The 21,492-nt window shown below is 39.8% G+C and overlaps 1 protein-coding gene across 2 annotated transcripts; it reads left to right on the top strand.

Annotated features, from left to right (window-relative positions):
• The first annotated feature begins 1,504 nt into the window (after positions 1-1,504).
• Positions 1,505-21,435, top strand: akna (AT-hook transcription factor). 2 transcript variants are annotated; one of them, XM_020636042.3, is made up of 24 exons: positions 1,505-1,562; positions 2,056-2,184; positions 7,994-8,597; positions 9,215-9,968; positions 10,066-10,369; positions 11,458-11,532; positions 13,938-14,094; positions 14,322-14,422; positions 14,517-14,576; positions 14,670-14,788; positions 14,895-15,045; positions 15,697-15,860; positions 16,035-16,199; positions 16,424-16,667; positions 17,094-17,200; positions 17,339-17,580; positions 17,700-17,844; positions 18,323-18,469; positions 18,558-18,691; positions 18,885-19,004; positions 19,160-19,264; positions 19,395-19,493; positions 19,691-19,829; positions 20,413-21,435. In XM_020636042.3, the coding sequence occupies exons 3-24, from the start codon at positions 8,234-8,236 to the stop codon at positions 20,630-20,632; spliced, it is 4,116 nt and encodes a 1,371-aa protein (XP_020491698.1). In that variant the 5' UTR covers positions 1,505-1,562; positions 2,056-2,184; positions 7,994-8,233; the 3' UTR covers positions 20,633-21,435. The 2 variants fall into 2 exon arrangements, with proteins under 2 accessions (XP_020491698.1, XP_020491697.1); XM_020636041.3 differs by having other exon boundaries at positions 20,380-21,435.
• Positions 21,436-21,492: the final 57 nt, after the last annotated feature.

Below are 21,492 nucleotides of genomic sequence, written 5' to 3'. Positions count from 1 at the left end.
CCAGCTATCTTATGTGTCTTAATGGGAGAAGATTCCTGCACCTCGTGTAGGTTCCAAAAATATGGTGAATTTTTTCTATTTCTTTTCTTTTGTAAACTTCCCTCCTATTCTGTCAGGCACTTTAAAGATGAGTTTTTTGTTCAAAAATCTGTTACTTACAAGTTTGAAATTGTAGTCCATTGAAAAGACAAAGACAAATACATAAACAATAAACTAAATGCTATACAATTCTGTTGAAAACAACAGCTTTCATTTGTGGGTGGATTACTGAATCATCAGTCCATGTTTGTGGCTCCTTATCTTATTTGTGGTTATATGGGATGTAAAAGAGTTTCTAGCAGGGGAGCAATTACTGCTTAAATGTTGATTACTCAGCAAAAATGGAAAAAGTCTTGTTAATCTCTTAAAACTACTGATTGTATCTGTGTGAGTGTTAAACTATGTCTGGTGTGTTATCATTATAAAGGCCTCAAAGCAAACTGGTATTTATAGCTTTGAGCATAAAACCGATAATAATGCTTAATTCATGTATTAAGCAAATATTTCATGTGTTTCAAGCTTTTCAAATGTAAGAATTTCAAGTTTGTTATTAATTTATTATAGTTTGGTTTTCATCTTTTATCAGATAACTTTGGGCTCTTTGTAATAGTTCGGCATGCTCCATAATTTCACAGATGATCAATATTGTCTTATCGGTTGCACCTATGACTTTTTTATTTTACTAAAAGCAATGATCATTCAGGCCTCTGGCAACAAGCTAATCCAGCATGCAGGCAGTGATCTGTGAGCCATGCAGACCATGATTTGGGCCATATCCAGGGGCCATTAAACTGTGCCTGTGATACATTATTGCAGGAATGTCCTTAGATAATGGAGGGGTGATTGATTTTAGCTAAACAATCATCTCACTGTGTGTGTCTGTTTCAACTGCTTTTCTAGATTATTTGATGGCCTCTCTATTTCAAAGAAGGATAAAAAATAAACATAAGGTATTTTCTCATTGAAAATGATTGGTAACAGTGTGTTTTTGGAAAAAAAACCATTGTGAATGTCTGCGTATACAACATATCCTTACTACCCTTAGATGATATGCCCATCTCTTTCATTGTAAAAGTATATGGAAAAGTGAGGATTTGGTGCCCTCCTGTGGCCACTTTTTTAACTGCAATTCTTCAGCAGCATCCTCTAGTAAATCCCGCCCCCTGAGCTGCCTCGTATCCAATCAACACTCCGTCTTTGACTTCAAGCTTTCCTAAGGCAAATATGAAATAGTATGTCCTGAATTTAGCTTGTCAGGTAACACATCTCGTTAATAGACTCAATAAATGAGATTGATTTCGTTTGACTCAGGTTATGAAAGTTCAACTTAAGGGTCAGAGAATCATTTGAAAAGGCAAAACTTGTAGGAGGTTAGTTATGAGAAAAATAAATGCCTGAAATTCAGAACTCAGGACTCAGGACTCATATACCCGCACAGTTTGCCTCGACCACACTCGTCAAGACTGGTAAATTAGCCTTACAAGTATCAGTAACACGGGCTTAAGTTGTGACAAATTAACTCGGTAAATACCTCCAGCATTAACATGTGTAACTGTACTTAGCTGAAATATGTTTTTAACATAGTAAGTTGTCGTTTGTTTGCATGTCTAAATTGGCAGAGAGGGGTGTTAACGATACTTCTGGCACTAACTGTTAGCTTCCCTGCGTCTCATCATTTCACAACAGACACAAACCTTCATCATGAGAACAGCTCATCCGGGTACTTTGCCCAAACGATGCCGGCCCCGCCCCTTTCTGGGTGAAATCATTCCATCTGAATGAATGGCGGTTAATGGACAAGTTGGGGTCATTACTGATTTAAAGTCTTAAAAAATGAAAAACGTACTTTAAAACTGCAAGTATGAGCCTAAATCTGATGACCAGTGATGTAAACATTTACAAAACGACATTTTAGATTGTTTGTGTTTTGTTTGTTTGTGTTCAAAGGAACCTGTTAATGGTTGGTTGTGTTGTGGTGTCCATGGTAACGAGGGGGTGGGTCTTCTCTCTTTTAAGTTTTGCGGTTTTCAAGGCAACCGGTCCCTGTGCTGTGAGGCTCTGAGGTCTGCCACTGAAATCTCTACAGACGTCTGAAAATCCTGCCTGCTGAACCGACTGAATACATACATCTTTATATCATATGAGGTAAGCCTGAAATGCATTAATGTTGTCACAAAGTTGCTGCCTCGCCACGACATTGTTTTTGTTTTGATTTGTTAACATTGCAGATGTAGAAGCATCTCTTCTGTTCCCACCAACCTGACTGACTGGTTTACAGTTGTTGTTACTCTAATGTTGTTGAGCAAGTCTTCCTTGAGTTTTTCTCAAGTTGAAAATGCTAAAGCTTCTCGTTGTTGCAAAGCACTTGGGCTTGTTTTGCAGCACAGCCTCCATTTTTTTTCTTTATTTTTATGGAAACTAAAATGTTGCTTTATAACTTTCCCTCGCTTCCATGTTTGCCTGTGACTGTGATGAAACAGAGACTTTTTAGTGTTGGAAACGTGTTTCCTCACATGGCTGTCAGAGCTACATGTTTTCACAGGGCTTGTGCAGGAAACTGTTTGTTCACTCCACACTGTACTATTAAATATCTGCACAAAATGTAAGAAAACAATGTGTTGTGTTTACCAGCCTATAATATCTGGAGAAAACTGGCTGTTTGGAGCAAAAACTTTAACAGCATTGTGTGAACAAGAGGCTGTTGTAGAGTTCCCTTAACAGTAGTACAGTGATCCCAGTTTATCAGGACAAGTACCAATTACATTGTTTCAATAACCCCATATTTTAGCATCTAGATATTCCTAATATGCTCAAATCTATTAACCTAAAAGTACAATAGTTTTAAAAGAAATCATGCCATACAGGTGTGTGGATGTACTGACAGGGATGCAGTTATTCTCTGCGGTCAACAAGTTCATTAGTAAAAGTATTGGTATGAAAATCAGCAGGAAGAAAAAATGGTGCAGGAAAATCTTATTTCTGATCAAAGAACTGGTTAGACCAGAACTTAATTAAGTAATTAAAGAATATTATAAAGCACCCTTTATACCCAACAGGATAGCTCATTTTTTTTGATCAGAGGTCATTACATTCTTTAGTTTTAAGAAATGTCATACAAAAAAAAGTCAAGAGCCAAAATATAATCTCCAAAGTGGTTTTGTCAACAAGTGGTCCAAAGCTCAAAGATATTGCATTTTCATCTATCTACATATAAGAAACTGGAATGTGAGAATGGCACTTAAATTACAAAAAATATGAATTGATTGCTGATATTATTGATTAATTTTCTTTCTTTGAAGTGATTAAGCAATCTACCCATAATTTTAACAATATTCTTTCAATAAGACCACATCTTCAATAAGTCCCTCTTCTCCCACGTTCCCTGAACATAACGTTTCCTGACTCCTCAGTGCTCCTGTTCCTCCTAAGCAGATTAGCTGTCATATCTGAGTCACCAGGCCGTCCTGAACTGCTCACTGCTTTGGTAGCCTCTCTGTCAGCTCCAGCTACACTCCTGTCCACTGTAATCAAAATTCAGACGGTGTAACCCTGTGAAAATTCATGTGGTGTCCCCTTTGGATTGGTTGACTGGTTCAGTGACAGCTTTGGGGATGAGTTAAGAGGTTGGCAGACATTTCCCTCCCTCTTTTATCTGTTTGTCACCTTTCCCTCACTCATTCTGTCATGCTTTTTCTTTTCTGCTTTCTGTGTCTCTTCCTCCTTCATCCACAACCTTCATCTGTCCATCCCGGATGCAGTGTTACTTCGGCTGACAGTCAGGTGATTACAGCCGTGCTGCTGTCTCTCCGTCTGTCTGAGGAGCTTAGCTAGCCTCCTGTCTTGAATGTATTCTGATCATCATTGTCTGTTTACAATCGGTGAAGCCCCCTGTAAGGGCTTTGGAGCAGCTTAATTCCTCCCATCTGGCTACTCAGATAAGTCTTTAGTTCTCCCCGAAATAAACAGGGAGTACGAGCAGAGTAACAGGTGAGTTATTCCTTAGCTTTATACGTAGCGTAGCAAAGCTCAGAAGTCCACCTGGAAAGTTAGTCAATTAGAATTGGTTTGGTTCTGTTTGTTGCTGCCTGCTCTTTTTCTGCTTTTACTCTTCTTATAGTTAGTGTCATTGTGAATACCCATCTCACTGTGTATGAGACAGACGCAAAGTATCAGCCAACATGAAATGTTTTTACAGAAGGGGGCAAATAAATCTCCTCAGAAGTCCTGAGTTCAAAACTGTAGTGAAGTCAAAGTCAGGTAAAACATCCCGTCTTTTTATAACGATGGTATATATATATGTGTATATATAGATACATATATATATGTATAGTAGAAATGTGGACACGTCATAGTTAGAAAAATACAGGCTTTATAAAGTAACGTGTTGACTTAATATTGTGACAACCATAAATTAAACCATCATTCATTTGATCATAAACACTTGTGATTTTCCTCTTTAATTCAAAATATCTTTTGACTTAGTTTGTATATCAGAATTTGAAAAAGCTGGGTGACCTGATAGGATAGATTTTTAGCATGTAAATTGAATTCAAATAAAAAAGTTGCAGTAAAAATTGCATGACATAAAAAATACAATATTCCAAAATGAAAACTGCCCAAATATGTCTGTCTGTGTACCTTTTGTCTGTGCATGTCTGTTTTATACTTTATCTAGGTCGGGAAGGTAAACTCAATAAATTCCCGATCAATACATTCAGCACCCAGCAGTGTGTAACTTTAGCTGATAGATAAATGTAGAAATAAACAAAGGAATCAATTTTCCCTCTTACACATTAGTGTGTTATTTCTCTGCATCCATATACTAAAGTAAGAGCAAACATCTTAAAAATCCCTGCTTTGTATTTACTTTTGACCCCTGAATACAATTTAAAATAAGAAATGCCAGACATGTTATCGTCTTCTGGCTCAGTTTTCTGCTTGTCTTGATTCCCCAGAAAGCCTGGGGTGTAAAAGGAGGCTGCAGGAAACAAATAAATAATGTCATAATCATAAAGTGCACTCTAACTCTGTCTAAAGAAAGTTACATTTTAAACCTCGCTTGTTGAAGTTGTTTATCCCACAGGCCGTGCTCTCGTTCCTTGTGGCCTGCTTTAAATGCATGGCAGGTTTGCTGTGTTGGCCAGCATGCAGACTCTCTGCTGATTTGTGTATGAAAGGCTCGTAGAGAGAACACGACGTGGGTCTGTCAGTGCGACACACTAAGCCTTATGTTTGTTTCTCATACAATCGAAACAAGTGTCTCTGGATACACAAGTGTGCCTGGCTTTTGGAGGAAAATAGACTCTCCTGGTGTGTGTGTGTGTGTGTGTGTGTGTGTGTGTGTGTGTGTGTGTGTGTGTGTGTGTGTGTGTGTGTGTGTGTGTGTGTGTGTGTGTGTGTGTGTGTGTGTGTGTGTGTGTGTGTGTGTGTGTGTGTGTGTGTGTGTGTGTGTGTGTGTGTGTTGTAATCTTCTTGCATTAATCAGGTTGTTGACAAAAAGATACAAAGGCTCATGGAGACCACTTTTCTTAATGAGAACCTGAGTGTACAGAATACAGAATCAATGATTGCTTTTTTATGGGGATTTCTTTCCATCAAGTGTCTTTTTAAAATGATCCAAGTTAAAGTGTTTTTATTTTGATTATGTAGTTTGTTCAGCTGCTTGTGATCTAATCTATAGTTTACAATATTCAGCACTATGTGAAGCACATGTAGAGCCTCACAGCTGACCAGACAGCTGCACCACAAGGGCTTGACTCTCTTATAATGTTAGATATTACTGAATTTTGTCATTTGTGAAATACATAGTTCAAGTACATTGTCATAGTTGTATTGGTGCAAAATAAAGTCATTGTTATGTAGAATAGTGTTTGTCAAGCGAAAAAAAAAACGCTTTATCAGCTGCCACTCTAAAGAGGTTTTGGTCTCAGTATCCCCGTCTGTCGGGGATCTGAACTCATTCAGATGTTATCCCTGCAGAAAGTGGTTTATCAACCAACCAAAGTATTGCTGCACATGATCATGTGTTTACTTCTCAGGTTATCTAGTTTTGCAACTATACATCCATAGATCAAATTAGTGATATTCTGTATTGCATTGTAAAAGACAGTTTTTTTTATGGCGAGGCTCTGGCAGTGTAGGTCTAATTTTATTTTGAGACTTAACTGACATGTTTTATTGTTTTATTGCACATGCTGGTTACTAAGCTCAGCTCATGTTGTGTAGTTGCCATAGTGAGCGCTGCAGCTCTCAGCTCACTTGGGGGAATATTGAGATTTTGTGAACCTGCAGTCTGATCCCAGCTCAGTTACATGTATATTACTATAGTACTTTAAAGTCTGTATCTTATTGAAGACGTCAGGCTAAATTGAATATTAACACTGTCACCATCCCCCATGTGCCTCAACCCCCCCGCCCCCCCCCCCATAAAAGACACTACATGATAGTAAATGTAAAGCATTTAATAGATTTTTTAATTTTTAGTTGTTTTTTTTTAAATTTTCACATTTTTTAATAAAGATATTGTTGGTCCTTTTTGCCTTAATTAGATGGTAAAGATGAAGAGGGCCAGGAAATGTTGGGAGGAGAGAGTGATCAATTATGTGCAGCAAAGGACTGAGGTGGTATTTGAACCCACGGCCGCTGTGACGAGGACTATTGCCTTTGTACAGTGGGCTCAACATAACCGCTAGGCTTTACTGCGCCACAAGTTCATATTTTTAAGGGGAATTATAACTAACCTGAAATAATTATTCATTCTAAAGCTGTACCAAGTGAAAAACTCAAAGATATTTGATTAGCAATCATGTGCCTTGAAATGTAATGTCTTAAGGATTGATCAACTGTGGATATCACAGAGACAGCTAGACACAACGTCACATAACTGCAGAGAAGAAGAAAAGATAAAAGCGCTTTTAATGAATCATTAACCTCATACTTCCGGGCTGATAGCTTGTTTGTAACAGCTTTCAGTTAGCTATAATAATTCATTAAGGCCTTTCTTCACACATCAAACTATTGCCAATAAATGGGATGGATGGCACATGAATGCCTCTAAATGAAAATCTGTGTTGAGTGTTTAATCAGCCTCGCTTCAAGTCAATAAAGTGCAAGATGACAGAGTTATTTAGTAGTTGTATGGCTTTGAATTACTTTGACCTTTGATTCAAATGATTGTTTTTCTCATGATGCATTGAATTCTTGTTATTGGCCCTTAGGACTTCACACAGCAGCAATCCCTCCTGTTGAAGAATAATAACCAAACTCTTTATAATGAGTAAGGGGCAGTTTAAAGGAACTGATGCCTGCAGTGTATGTTAGTGTTTGTTCACAGAGAGCTGATGTGGTGTGAGCAGCAGTCTCAAGTGCTGGTCTGCAGTCATGGCAGACTTTTCACCGGATGTTGTGCCATTAAGACTTTGATTATTACTTTTATGAATCAAATACGATACAGACCAAATAAAATAGCAAATATTCACAAATAAAAAGCTGGACTCCGTGATGACTTTTGTGTTTCTGTGGTGCATCCCATGTACAGAGGATGTCATCCTCATCACAGCGGCTGGGGGTTTGAATCCGACCTTCAACCTTTGCTGCATGTCATCCCCCACTCTCTCCTCCGAACATTTCCTGTCACTCTTCTTCTGCCCTTTCTAAAATTTGCAAAAAAAAAGGCCAAAACATATATTTAAAAAAAGGCCAATCTTTTGAAATTGATTATTTCCACATTTCCACTGGTTCGACCATTGAAGGATCATCTTGGGGTATTGTATGAGTACACTCTATCTCCTTCTTCTGAAAAAAGATTTTCCTATGAAAGTTTGCCATGTTAAATAGTTCTTCAAAATGCAAATTATTGAGCATTTCCTTTTTGTTTCTTTCTTTTTGAGCCTCTTCACAGTTCTTGTAAGAAAAGATACTAAGTAGCTGATATTACTTTGTGTTTCATTTACAGCATCCAAAGACATCTCCTGTTCATCAAGACTGAAGTCCTCCTTAGCTGTGCCTCTGGACTGTGACCAGCTTACTGTCATGACCTGCAGTCTGTAAAAGTAAAAGTCTTTCGTGATGGTTATGGAAGTGGACCTCACTGCAGAGCCCGACCTACAAGAAACTATGCAGAAGGTTCTTGTGCCTGGCTGAGACCGTAGCTGAGGTCAGAGCTAAGACCTGGAGGAGGCAACAATTGGCCAAAATGGAGACAAGAAAGAACACCACAGCAGGGGTACTCTTCTGGACCCCCGCCCCTGTCCGCACCTCATCCCCCAGCTCCGTGATATCTGAGGATGAGTGGGAGGATGAGGAGAAAGAACAGGCACAGAAAGATGATGACTTTTTCAGCCAGATGGATGAGAATGGCATAATTGGACTGTCAGAAGCACTGGAGGATGTGGAGTTGGGGGAAACTTGTGGTGACGTAGACGCTGAATGTTCTGCTAACTCTGGACCCCTGACACCAGAGGAGGAAGACTTCAGTGAGTACGAGAGGGAGCTGAGAAGCAACCTGAGAGATCTGTCCCAGATCGATCCACCAGCAGAGGATGTGATGCTGTCACTGTGTGAGTCTTTGACCCTGTATTTGACTTATTTAACTTATTGGGCTTAAACCTTAACTGAAGTATTTACTATCACGTTTCTAGCCTTTAGGACCATTCAACCTGTTTGACATCGTTGATCACATCAACTTTTGTACAGAATTTGAATTGCAAACACTGAAGGCTCTCAAATATAGTCAGCAAAAAGTACAGGCAGAAATCTCAAACTGTCAAGCATGCATATTATAATGCATATTATGCATATATAATGTCAATGTACACTGCACGGTATACACTGTATACAAAGTACATTTTCCCCTCCTGCAACATGCTTATAGACTTTTAAAATTCTCTGCTTGGAATATTTTATTGTCTCTCATGTATTTTACACAAAAAAGTCAAATTACCTGTACCATCTAATCCTCTATCTCATTTCGAAAGTTCACTGCTTGTTGCAAAATGTTTCCTACTTCATTTCAAAGTTCACAGTATAATATTCATATAGTGCTTGGACGTAATGTTCATATCAGTATATCCCTCTGAATCTATGACATGCTCCTAAAGATCCTCCTCCTAAAAGCTATGCAGCGGTTATTCCTGCACTGTGTGAAAACGTTTCTATCTGTCTGTGTCTTTGGCAGGGGATGACTTCATGGGTAACTTTAAATCATGTACAGTAAATGAGAAGATAACGCAGAGGAAAGACTTTCTTCCTGAGAACGACAAATATTTGGATATGACGGAGGAGGAGCAAGACTGTGAGACAGCAGGGAAGAAAAGTGACATTAAGAGAAAGAAATCTAGAGCTGAGAATAGCTTCACTGAGAGCCATACCTCTAAACGAGAGATTGTGAAGAGCAGCTCTGCACAATCTAGTAGTGATCACCTACTAGCCATGAAAACCTTTGGCGTCTCAAATCACCACTGCCATCCTGCCTCATCTGTCAACCCACAAATTTTCCCTCACCTTCTCCATTTTACTGCTGAGGAAATCACTGCCGCCCCAGGTATCGAAGCAGAAACTTTGCCCGAGATGAGCTCCATAGAAAGTATTCAAGAATCACCCAGAAGCCACACAAGCCTCAAATCAAGTCCTCATCCTGAGGTAACTCTCAGGGCTTCTCCTCAGCCAGCAGCCATGTTTTCTGAAGATATCGTATCAAATTGTCAAAGCAAGGAAACAAACAGGTCTTTAAATGGAATGGTAAAGACAGGTAAACATCATAAACAACCTACACCGTCTCCAAGAAAGACAAAGAAGCACCCTGCTTCACATTCGAGGAGTCATTGCCTCGGCACAGGCAGGGCAGACTCCTCAAGGCAGACCACAAGTTGTGACAGAGACCTGAGGGCACCCAGATCAAGGAGTGATGCAGCTAAAGTGGATGAATCCAAGTGAGTGAAATTCTGTGGCCTTTTTTTTAATCACCATGTATTTAAGCTTTCTCATTAATCTTGCTCCATGATTTCAATTTGTCATTCATGTTTCCAGGAGAGAGCCTCTGAGTTACCGTATACCTGACTTCTCCAAGGTGGAGCCCAGGGTCCACTTCCCCAAAGGTGGTTACACGCCCCCCAAGAGCGGACGCTCTGTCAAGAGAGTGTCCCTTTCACCTGAGCCTCCTGTAGTGTTTAAATCCCCTGCTGAAATCGTGAAAGAAGTCTTGCTGAACACCCCCGATGGATCTCCTGAGCCATCAGACTGTTGTAGAGCACAAAGCTGTGCCCCCCTCTCCATTGTGCCTCAGGAGTTCAGAAGTCAGCAGCAGGCCATTATGCTGTCCGAACAACTGCAGGTACTGGTAGAGACTCACTGGACATCTACACCATGCTGGCTACATTTAAAAACACAGTGCTTTTTTACCTGAAAAACAAAGCATTTTTAAAATGGTCTAAATATAAAAATGATAATATTTAAAACACCAGCCTCATGATTTAGATAAGAGAAGGACACATTGATACAGAAAGTCACCTTTTTCATACAATCAAGGCTCGACATGAGATCTAATGCTGGTCACTTCACTCTGATGCATTCAGTGGTGGCATGCAGCTTTAAAGAGGTTGCATAAAATACATTTTTTGTATTTTACATTCAACAAAGGTTAAAATAGTTTTCACATTTTAAACTTTATATTCAGTGTACTCACCTGTCTCTGGGGAAAAAGATATGCCTATACACTTGCTCATATGCCACAAGAAGTTTTAATTCATCAAACGTTGTGATTCATAAATTAACACTTTTTTGTCGAATTTGAGCAAGTGTGCAGGCATATTGTCTTCCTTAGCCTGCTGTTTTTGCACTGCCCTGCACCTACATGATGTGCGTATAACTACCACCTCCACATCTGTCTCTGGACCATCTCAAAAAGAGCAGACAATAATATACTTTTACTTTACAGAAAAATGTAATCGTCTGAGTAATTATGTGGAAATAAATGAGCATAAACAGTATTAGCCACTTCAATCAGCCAAAGTCCAATATCCTGCATCTCTTTGGCCTCTCAGCTCTGGGGAAGGGTGGGGAGAGATAATATCTGCATTTTGCCTCTTCAAAAGTCGTGGATTCCTTTAAAATAAATACTCGTGTTTCTGTCCACAAATGTCCCCAGAGATATATTTCTATACTTTTAGAGTTTAATGCCATATTTTGAAACAAGGACACCAACCACAAAGAGTTACTAAAGTTACCAGTTTCTAGTACATAGCTTTTGTGTTTTTGTTTTTTTCAAAACATTATAAATATGACCTGCCGATGTGTTTTGGCCCGTCATTCAACTTTTATGCCATTTTCTTAACCAGTCAACAACCTTGTCTTTTGTTCTCATATATCTGCACTCTATTTTCTTCTTCCTACCACTAACTTTCTTATTTCCTCTCACTGCAGGAAGACTACAACATTCTGCTGACTAAGCACGCCGAGGCAAAGAACACCATTGATCGTCTGCGTCTGGGAGCCAAGGTAGTTAATCCAGGGATCCGGCTACAATTTATCACCTTTTGATGGGGTGCATTGTTGCTGGTTTAAAAAAAAAAAAAACACCACATGCCATACAGATTTATGTGCTCTCAATTTGAGGTCACTGTAACTCTTCACAGGTATGGGGAAGCTTTGTGAGAGAAAACACACACAGTTAGTGTGTTATGTCCTGAAACAGAAAGACAGAGCAGCTACAGTGTTGAGAAGTGGAGGGCTTTCTGTAGTCTTTAGAATAAAGGCACTCAGGTGTATGTGTTCACCCTGCACAGTACACACACCAAAGTTAATCAGGACTGTCAAACAAACCCAGGAAGGAGCAGAGAGTCATGTATAGCTGTGAAAACTCTCCATGTGGTCAGTGATATTTCAGGATTCAAAACATTAACGTTCTGTACTGCTGTCTGCTGAGGAGCTCTGAAGAAGAAATATTATCAACCTTCAGATTCCATAGTTCATTTCTCTTATTTGTTGTGTATGGAAGGTATTATCCAACAATATCATAGTTATAGTTGTGTATCTTATGTTTAGTTATCACAATGCCCTCATCAAGTAGAGGAGTAATGGGCATTGATACAGTATGTTCTTTAAAAGGGATGCTCACAAGCAACATATCAATAATCAATTGATAGTTGGATTGTTTTTGTATAAAAATTGAGGCTATGCAGAAGAAGTCAAAAAAGACAGACTGAGCAACAATAAAGTATTTATGATGATGTAAGTGCAGAGAAAATAGCACATTTGAAAAGTTAAGTTTTAAAATATTCTAGAGCAACAGTGACTCGTTCCTTCATCTAAATATTTAGTAATGAATGATTAGCTTCTTGAACTGTATTCCTACAGGACAGACCGACAAACATCAAACATGGCAGGTCCAGACAGTGTGAGCACATCACAGACAGAGCAGTGAGTAAGACAGCACTGATTAGAAATCTCAGAAAGGAGGGAAAACAAATCAATGAAGGAGGAGAGCAGAAGGACTTTTGAAGTGTAGTGAAGAAGCTCCATTAAAGAATTATGGCGGCCATTTTATTTTGTCCGAGGCGAGCTTCAGTCCCAATCAGCACCAATTAAAATCAGCTTACCAAGCCCCCCGCCTCCCCTCCATCTCCCTCAGCACAGCAGTGAACCTCCATCTGTCTCCCCTCCCTCTTTAGCAGAGAGTCACAGACATGTTGGGAGGAGGGGCTTTACACTCTGATACATTGTTCACTTTCATTACATGAGGTAATGTTGTTTGATGCAGGAAATGGTAGGTGTGTGTGTGTGTGTGTGTGTGTGTGTGGTGTGTGGTGTGTGTGTGTGTGTGTGTGTGTGTGTGTGTGTGTGTGTGTGTGTGTGTGTGTGTGTGTGTGTGTGTGTGTGTGTGTGTGTGTGTGTGTGTGTGTCTAAAAGGCACTGTTGAGGTCATTTTAAGGTCATTGTGATTTACTGCTTAGACAGCCCGTGTTTCATCAGCCTTTTCAAATTTGACATGCATGTTAACAGGGAGGGAGGGGGGCACCCAGTGTACCCAGTCTGTTGGCACCCAGTGTACCTGATGTCGTGGCTTCACTGAGACTGAGACTGAGGAGGTCTGAAAGAGAGATTATTGGAATCATACTTGTTCTCTAGGGGGAGATGTTGGCTCCCTGTATGTTTAGAGCATACGTTTGTTTTCCATCCTCCTTGTTCCAAGTGGTGTAGTTAATTCATGGTGTCATAATAAAATCTTCAGTGAGGAAAAAAAGTGATAAAATATGAAAATCCAAACCTATAAAACATAGAAATTATATCTATAGAATAAAACTGTACAGTAACAGGCTTTTATTTATTTCACTCTGTGAAATGATCTTTCCTTTATTACAACGAGACAAGCTACAACTTGTGCTCAGCAAAGATGGGAACTGTATGCAAAGTTAGGATATTGATAAACAAATGTATTAAATTAATAATTGAATCTTCCTTTGTAAGACCGGCTTCTCTGCCTGTACACTTACTAGTATTATTCCTCTCTCTTGGACAGATGTTTTTATATATTTTGTCTTCATATTGATCCACAAACTATTTCAGCACTAATTGAGATCTGCTGCTATTTGTCAAAACATGCAGCAACATTAGGCTGGTTAAAGAGACCTTAGGGTCTTACATTGGGATGTGCTTTTATTTGAATTTTTACAGTATTTTTAACAATAGTAGAAAATGTGCTCTTCTTTGACCTCGTCAAAAGTCTTGACTGAAATTTGACAGTAAAGTCACTGATGTTCATATTCTGTGCATAGCACATGTACTGAATTATCAGCAGACTTGTAAATGTAGAAGCTGAGGTTTTAGCAGGTGAGCCCATGACAATGTAAGATATGGACCACTGTTTTATTCATGTATGCTCTCATTTACCATTCCTCCACCAGGTGAACCTGTACTCAGACCCTCCAAAGCCCGGCCACTTGGTTCAGTCAAGACTAAACCGGGAGCCCTCAAAGGTCATGACGCTAGATTTTTCTCAGGTTCAAAGGGCAGAGATCAACTCAGCCTTGCTTCATCCAAACGGACCGAGCCCTCAGCGAAGTAAATTCATCCTATCAACCTTTTTCCACTTTGCTTTCTGATTTAACATTTCATTTATGATTTAAAATCAATGAGTTGCTCCTCAGCCATCTAAGTTATGTTGCTCTCCTGATTTATTGCTCTCAAAAAACAAACCTCGAAACTTTTGGCTGCTTTAGATTTAACATTCTTATCATTCAGTATGAGCTGTATCATCTACAGTAATTCTTCTTTCCTCTGCACTGCAGGAAGTCCTTCAGCCTGTCCTTCCACAAGCAGCCCAGGCTCTCAGTTGGGACAGCAGCTGGCCAATATTCTCTACAGTCAGGCAGAAAAATTCCTCCAGCAGGTAAACAACTAATTGAAACTCTCTAAAAAAGAACAATAATCCTACACACTGTGTCATCAGATGACAGATGTTAATGATTTTGATGTTTTACCAGCTGCACACTTTTGAAGATCTCCTCAAGACCAAACAACTCAAATCTGTTAAACAGATGGAGGTGAGAATAACAACTCCATGTGTACGTCTGCAAAAAGAAAAAAGTCGACTTGTTTCCTCATATAGAGAATGACGTGATTATCCTCTCGTTCAGGGTGTGTCGCAGCTCGCTGAGGGGCTTGACTCTTTAGAGAGGGGCTACCTGATGGCGAGAGATGAGCACAAACTCCTGCTGCAGCAGGGGGCAGAAATTGGCCACTTTGACTCTGAACGGTAATACTTATTAACCAAAAAAATACACCTTAGATTACATTTAATATTTGGTACTTAGGTGTACTTGTTTTTCTTCTTCATGTGTATTCTTGCACCTGTGTATCAGGGAGCTGGAGGGGCTGATCTTTCAGTGTGGGCTCAGTATGGAAGAGGTAAAGGAGCAGGTGGAGCAGATGCCAGAGGAGCAGCCCACGTGTGAGGCTCCTCCCACTCCACATCCTGACCTCGTCCCTTCTGTCCCCCTGACTCAGCCAAAGGTACAACTATCCATCAAACATCCACATCTGTATTATTGCACTCTGGGAGGTGATAATGTTTGTTGTAATCCATATAGCGCCCTCTGCTGGTCAAAGAGAACTGCTCGTGTAATTCAATCAAACTCAAATGTAATGCTATTTGACTGGTGAATAAATCTAGTTATATCTGTGCATACTGAAGATGAAATTGGATGCTGAAAGTCACTTGATACGCAAATATCAGCCCTTATTATCAGCTGGCTGTTTAATCGTTCAGACTCTACTGTAAACTGTCGGCATTGTCCCTGTAATAACCCAGAGAGAGTCATGTTCTGGAAATATAAAAGTTGTATTCAACCATTGACAATAACCTGTCAAATAAAATTAATCACAATAGAAATCATGTGAGATGTAATGTAAATAAAATAATTAACATTCTAGTAATCAAATCATTGTTTAGTTATACCTTAAACTAACATGCCAGATTCTCATTGGTTCCAGGTTTTTAAAATGTAAATACTTTTATCTTTTCTCTGTTTTATTAACTATGTTGAAACAGGTTTAAGGACGTGGCTTGCAAGAAACAAGTCATATGAAGCTCTCTATGAAAAACACCCCCTCTATGAAATAACAGCTCTATAAGATATAATGATCTAATTCCTCACCTTCCAGAGCCAGCATGTACCTTCACTGGTCGATCAAAGACAGGTAGTGGTGCTTGAGGAGAGCTCAGCCAGTGAAGAAAGCAAAGAAGAAACTCTGACATCTATCTACCTCAAACCTCTGGACAGCAAACACAGATGTGTTGAACAAGACTTTGTCAAACCAGTGGATCAGTGAGTGCTTATGTTTGTATTTTAGATTGTTTCTCTGACTGTCTATGCCTTTCCTGTGAAAGAATGTATTAGTGTCAACAGATATGTACTCTTTGCAGATTGAGCTTCTAACAGTGAGCAAAAATGAACTGTCTACTTTTTTATCATTTGATCCTGAATAATTCTTCTGATCAGCTACCAAAGCTTCAAGGAGTTTCCAAAACGTATTGACCATGGCCAGAAAGACGGAGCTTCTCTTTCTGCTGCTGGAACAACCAATATGCAGCCTGTGGATCAGGAAAAGGGGACACAGAATCACAGGGCAGGAAACATGGAAGGTCACAAGAGTCTTCCACAGAGGTAAGTGTCCACTGAAGCAGACTAGAGGAGATGTCAACACAGTAATATTTGCTGTTGAATATACCTGTAGTTATTTTACTAGATTGTAAAGTACACTTTTTTAATGTATTTAAATGAAAGAACTATACACACATACCTGTCTTTAAAAAGACACGCAGATGTTGACCTGGAAGCTAATTTTGAAAGCACTAGCTGGACTAAATTATCTTCATGTCTGTTGATAGGCAATCAACTCATCGAGACTCGCCCCCTATTTGCAGCAGAAAACAGCTGACCAGTAGACCCAGTCCTCCTTCAGGCAGGGTCTCCAGTCAGTCCATTAGTCCTCCTTCTCCTTCTCCCAGTAGCAGAAGAAGTGTCGAGATGGGAAAGTCCCACAGCAGCAGTCTGAGCAGTCTGGGAGAAATGACTGCGTTGGAAAGGAGGACCACGAAACTCCCAACAGGGATCAACAGAGTTCTTTCTCAGGTCAGTTAACTATGTGATGCTGCTTTTATCATTTTCAATGGAGGAATAGTTTAGTGAGTGATATAAGTGATTGCCTTATATTTGGTTATTTGTACAGCCTTTTTTTTCTCTAAATCTAGAGCTTAATAACTAATTATTTTGATTTGATTTGATTTTTTCTGCAAGAATCAGTTATAGGATTCAAGGATGTAACATTTTCTTTTCTTTTACTGCACAGTCAAAATGTCAGTACCGGTACAAATAATTAAAGGTTTGTTCCTTGAGAACTACTTAATGTATTTGACAAATTAATCAAGACTGTAGCCATTGTCTGCCATGAACTCTAATAACTATGTTATTTGCCAGATTAGTGTTTAATGAACTTGGGTTCAGACTGTTGGTGTAAACATGAACAATCTCATAACTTTATTGTGCTGCGTTGACCAGGATGGGATTATCTCTCCGGAGATGGACAGTGGGTTTGTTGGATCTGAGAGCAGCCGCCTGACCCCAGCAGCAGCTCCCTGTCGTCTCCACCAGAGGACAGCAGAGAGGTGAGGAAGTCTAAAACTGCTTCAGTGCCTCTACACAATTTAACTGCACCATAAATTTACCCTCATGTGCAACCTCCCCCCCCTTCACTTTATTACTGATCCTGTCTCATGTGTTTTCTGTCCTCCCCCGTGCTGCAGTGTTTTAGTGCATCAAGAGGGGAACCAAGGAAAACCTCAGACAGGCCCAGCCTCAGCACCATCTCCTGCCTGCTCCCAGTTACACAGTCAAACAGCTGTGGAGCACAGAAGAGGCTCCCAGTTCAGCAATGACCAACCAAAAAGAAGCAGACAGGGGCGGAGAAGACGCATGTTCTCCTGCTCTCCACAGCGCCGCAGAGCTGACAGTGAGACCAGTGAATTTGGGCTGCAGAGTGACAGCAGTGAGTCTCCAAGTTGTTTGATCATGTACTTTTTTTAAATCTCTATGTCAATGCTAAGGCCTTCCTGTGTTTATATATAGCTTACATTAATTTGTGCTTTCTTTCTCTGTTTTCTGCAGCTGCGTCTGAAGACAAACACTATGACCGGTACACAGAATGTATCAACTCCCTCCACAGCTCCAGCTTAAGCTCCTCCCCCGCTGCACGCTATCACCATAGAGATTCTCTCAGAGCACCGAGCTCCAGTCAGGTGGAGAATCGCAAGTGAGTGTGTGTAGCAGCAGCTGTGATCGCTGTGCAAATAATGGCAGCTTTACGTTTCCCTGCAGAGACTGCTGGACATATTTCTTAGTTTTAACCTATAATGACTTTACAGCACCTATCATCATGTTCTTCTGTGTATTTTATTACAGAACTGGCTGCTAATGAATGTCATTTCATATTAGGAGGTATTGTTTTCTGCTTGGTGTGGTGTTGCATGGTTTTTTTTTTCTCCAAGAGTTTGTGTTATGTTTTGCATTGACACCCTCAAGGACACTTTCAAATTCACTTTGAAACTTGAATATTTTCACAGTGCAGCACTTCAGTGTTCACTTGTACTGGACTTGACTTTGTTTGGCTTTGGAAATGTGTGTTGGTGAAAAACTTAAACATTCTATGATACTAAATGCAAATCTAACTTTTAATGTAAGTCATTTAATTAGATTTCTTCATGTTTGCTCTTGTATGTTTTACATGTAAGTGCTGCCATCCAGGCTCTTCAGGAAGAGGTGAGCAGACTAAAGGAGAAACTAGACAGCTGTTCAAAAAATCAAAGGCCTCAGAGTTCTCTAAGAGCAGCTCCATTAACACAGGAGAACTACACACACACCTCTACACCTCCCTCCAGGTTGGTTTTTATCTTCCAATCGTCTGCTTTTTTGTCTTTGTTTGCATTTCTGTTCTTGTGTATTTATATTTGACCTCCCATTGCTAAGGTCTGGTGAGCGTTGGAGTGAAGCAAGCAGGGACAGAAGAGACAGACCTGCAGCTGATGAGGTGTCAACAATAAGACGAACAACAAGGAAGAGAGTGACCTCTGCACACAGACAGAAAACACAACCTGATGACTGTAGGTCAATCTAACACATTTAATCCAGCATGATAATTTAACATTCTGTCATGCCAAAGAGAATGAGACACTGAAGTCAATGTAATTGTACAAAAATATTACACATAGAAAACATTCATGGACTTTCATCCTAAGAAAGCACAAACAGTTAGCAATATAGCATCACTTTGTGCATTTGTTTTTTCATTGACAGGTGCAGAACTGTCCACACCTGAACCACCACCTCTGGTGTCCAGATCAACTCAAACATCTGCTGCAGCACGAGACAGCCACTGTTTACATACGAATAAAGTCCACAGCACAACACAGACCAGTAAGAACATGCAGCTCTCTACACTGCAGACATGTAACTACGTATTATTCATGGCAACACAGTCTTTAAACAAAAGTATCTGACTTTATTTAGAACTCAAATCTGTCAGAAAAGATTGTTACTGCCACTGATGAGTGTGTCTGCATTTGTTGCAGGGCAGCACCCTGGGGTGTCGGAAACAGCAGATGAACCTGACAGCAGAAGTCATAAAGCTCCTCTTTGTCCGCAGTGTTTGTCACATCGCCGGGGGCAACCTGCACGTAAGGGGAGGGGGGGAGTCCTTCATCCTGTGTTTTGTCCTGCTTTTGTTTGTTCTTACTTGTCTCTTGTTTCCAGCTGTGCAGTTTCGTTTGTTTTATTAATTGTTCTGCTTGTTGTTTATTTTTTCAGACAAACCAGCTGTTAGCAACAGAGAGGCGCCCCCCTCCTCTCACTGTCACCACTGTCTTCTCTGTGGATGCCCTGATGTGAACAGAAGCGCTGACCCAGGTTAGACTCAGGCCTTTTCTATAACAATTCTATTGTGATTCGTAACTTACTCAGACTTTGTTTTTAAGCATCAGCAGCAATAAGTTCTGCACAGTGATAGTGCTCAGAATAGAAATCAGTTCGGTCTGCAGTAAATGAAATACATTTTTATTATCTAATGTGTTGATGGAGCTCCTGACCTGCTCTGTGGTTCACAGACTGTCACAGAGTCTCAGACTCCAGCAAACACACAACCTGCCATCCAGCCCAGTCCCACCCTGCAGGTCTGAGCAGCAAGTACTTTACAGCTGCAGCTTCACCGCTGCACTGCATGCCAGTGTGTCCTCCACCACTCCTGTAAGTAACATGCTCTTGCACCTGCAAGTGATGATGTGCAAAAAAAGTTTATTTACACACTTTCATACTACATATAACTTACATTAAAACAGTATGTAATACTGTAGCAATAGTTTGCCAATAGGTTATTGATTTTATATTAGCCTAACTGTAATAGGCTTTATAAGTCATAATATTCTTTTTGGCTAGGCGCAGTTCTAGCGACATATTTTAACATACATCAGCTTGTATATCGTCCAACATGAACCGAGAAGTCACTTGTTTCTTGCCCACAGAGTGCAGAGTAAGACAGTTTAGTAAAAAAAGATGGAGCCGACTGACGGTTTTTGCTTTAGTGCTCTGACTTCAGATATCTTCTTGGCGTACATTATTCTTACCTCATAAACTTTGAGCCCTGAAATTCTTTTCAAACAAGTTACTTATCATTAACTATCATATGGTGTTATTGTTTTGTTTAAACTTTACACTAGCTGAAAATGTTGTGTTTAGCAGACATGACGCTTTACTTTTTTTTTTTTTTTTTTCGTCATTTACCTTCCCCTTGTTTCAGGGTTTTCTCTCTGCCCCGCTACATGTCTCCTAGCAACAGCATTGGCACATCCTCAGGGGTCAGAGGACGGGGGGAGGTGAGGACGAGGACAAGACGCTCCCTGTCTGCTGACCGTCAGCTCTGTGCGGACGGTTCTCTGAACAGAGCCATCAGAGCAGCCCGGCACATGAAGCACACCTCCGGACACATGGCTCGCTCGCTGGCTTCAGGACTGCACTACCACCAGCTGCTCAGTGCTTCCTGCAGCTACTGAAGTCGGATCACTGCAGACTGGGAGACATAAACTCGACACCAGTTAACCTCAGCCAATCAATCAACCTGGAGATGTCAAGTGGGAGGTTTGGACCAAATGAATAATAAAACTTTTCTGCTATTTAGATTTTCATTTTTTTTCTAATTCATTTGTTTAAAAAATGTATTTTATAAATTCTACACATCAAGACTCAGGTAGCTCTATGAATTGCAACTGATGTAGCTCAGTTTGATAAAGATTCTGTGAATCACACTCTGATATTTTGAGCTATTTATTGACCACATGTCGGTTTATTGATAATACAATAGTGTTTTAACATTTTGTTATGCAAGAATGTGAACTCATTATTTTAGAGGGCCTGTAAACTGTTTCAATGTAACGATAGTAGCGTGCTGCACTGTGACTGAAATGCACTGTTCTTACAGGATGCCGATATCGTGCTTTCCAATGACCATAATAATAATGTGGCCAATGACATGGGATACTGGATATCCTCAAAATGAGTCTGTTTATATGTTGATAATTTATTCTATGTTTGTAGAATTTTTTAATTGTAATGTTTTTGATAAGCTTTGTAAAGTATCATTTTTAGTCACATGCCTTTAAGTGCCAGAATATGAGCCGTAGGATGAGATCTATTGTAGGTGACGAGCTTCATGTGAAGTTTTAACATAAGACTATTTTTGTAGAATTATAAATTAGGCTCTTTTAAAAACTAACATAAGATGACTGTGGGTGTTCTTAGTGAATTATTACCTTAATTCTTTTTACTTTTGTATCCTTTATTAAATGTGCTAAATTAATATTTGGGTCCTTTTTTTATTTGAAATGTTTTTGAAGAATCTACTCTAACGTGACGG

This window comes from Labrus bergylta, chromosome 17 (genome assembly GCF_963930695.1).
Source record: "Labrus bergylta chromosome 17, fLabBer1.1, whole genome shotgun sequence".
NCBI classification, from domain to species: Eukaryota; Metazoa; Chordata; class Actinopteri; order Labriformes; family Labridae; genus Labrus; species Labrus bergylta.
Note: the sequence above shows the minus strand (reverse complement) of the source record. Positions and strands in the feature narration are given on the sequence as shown.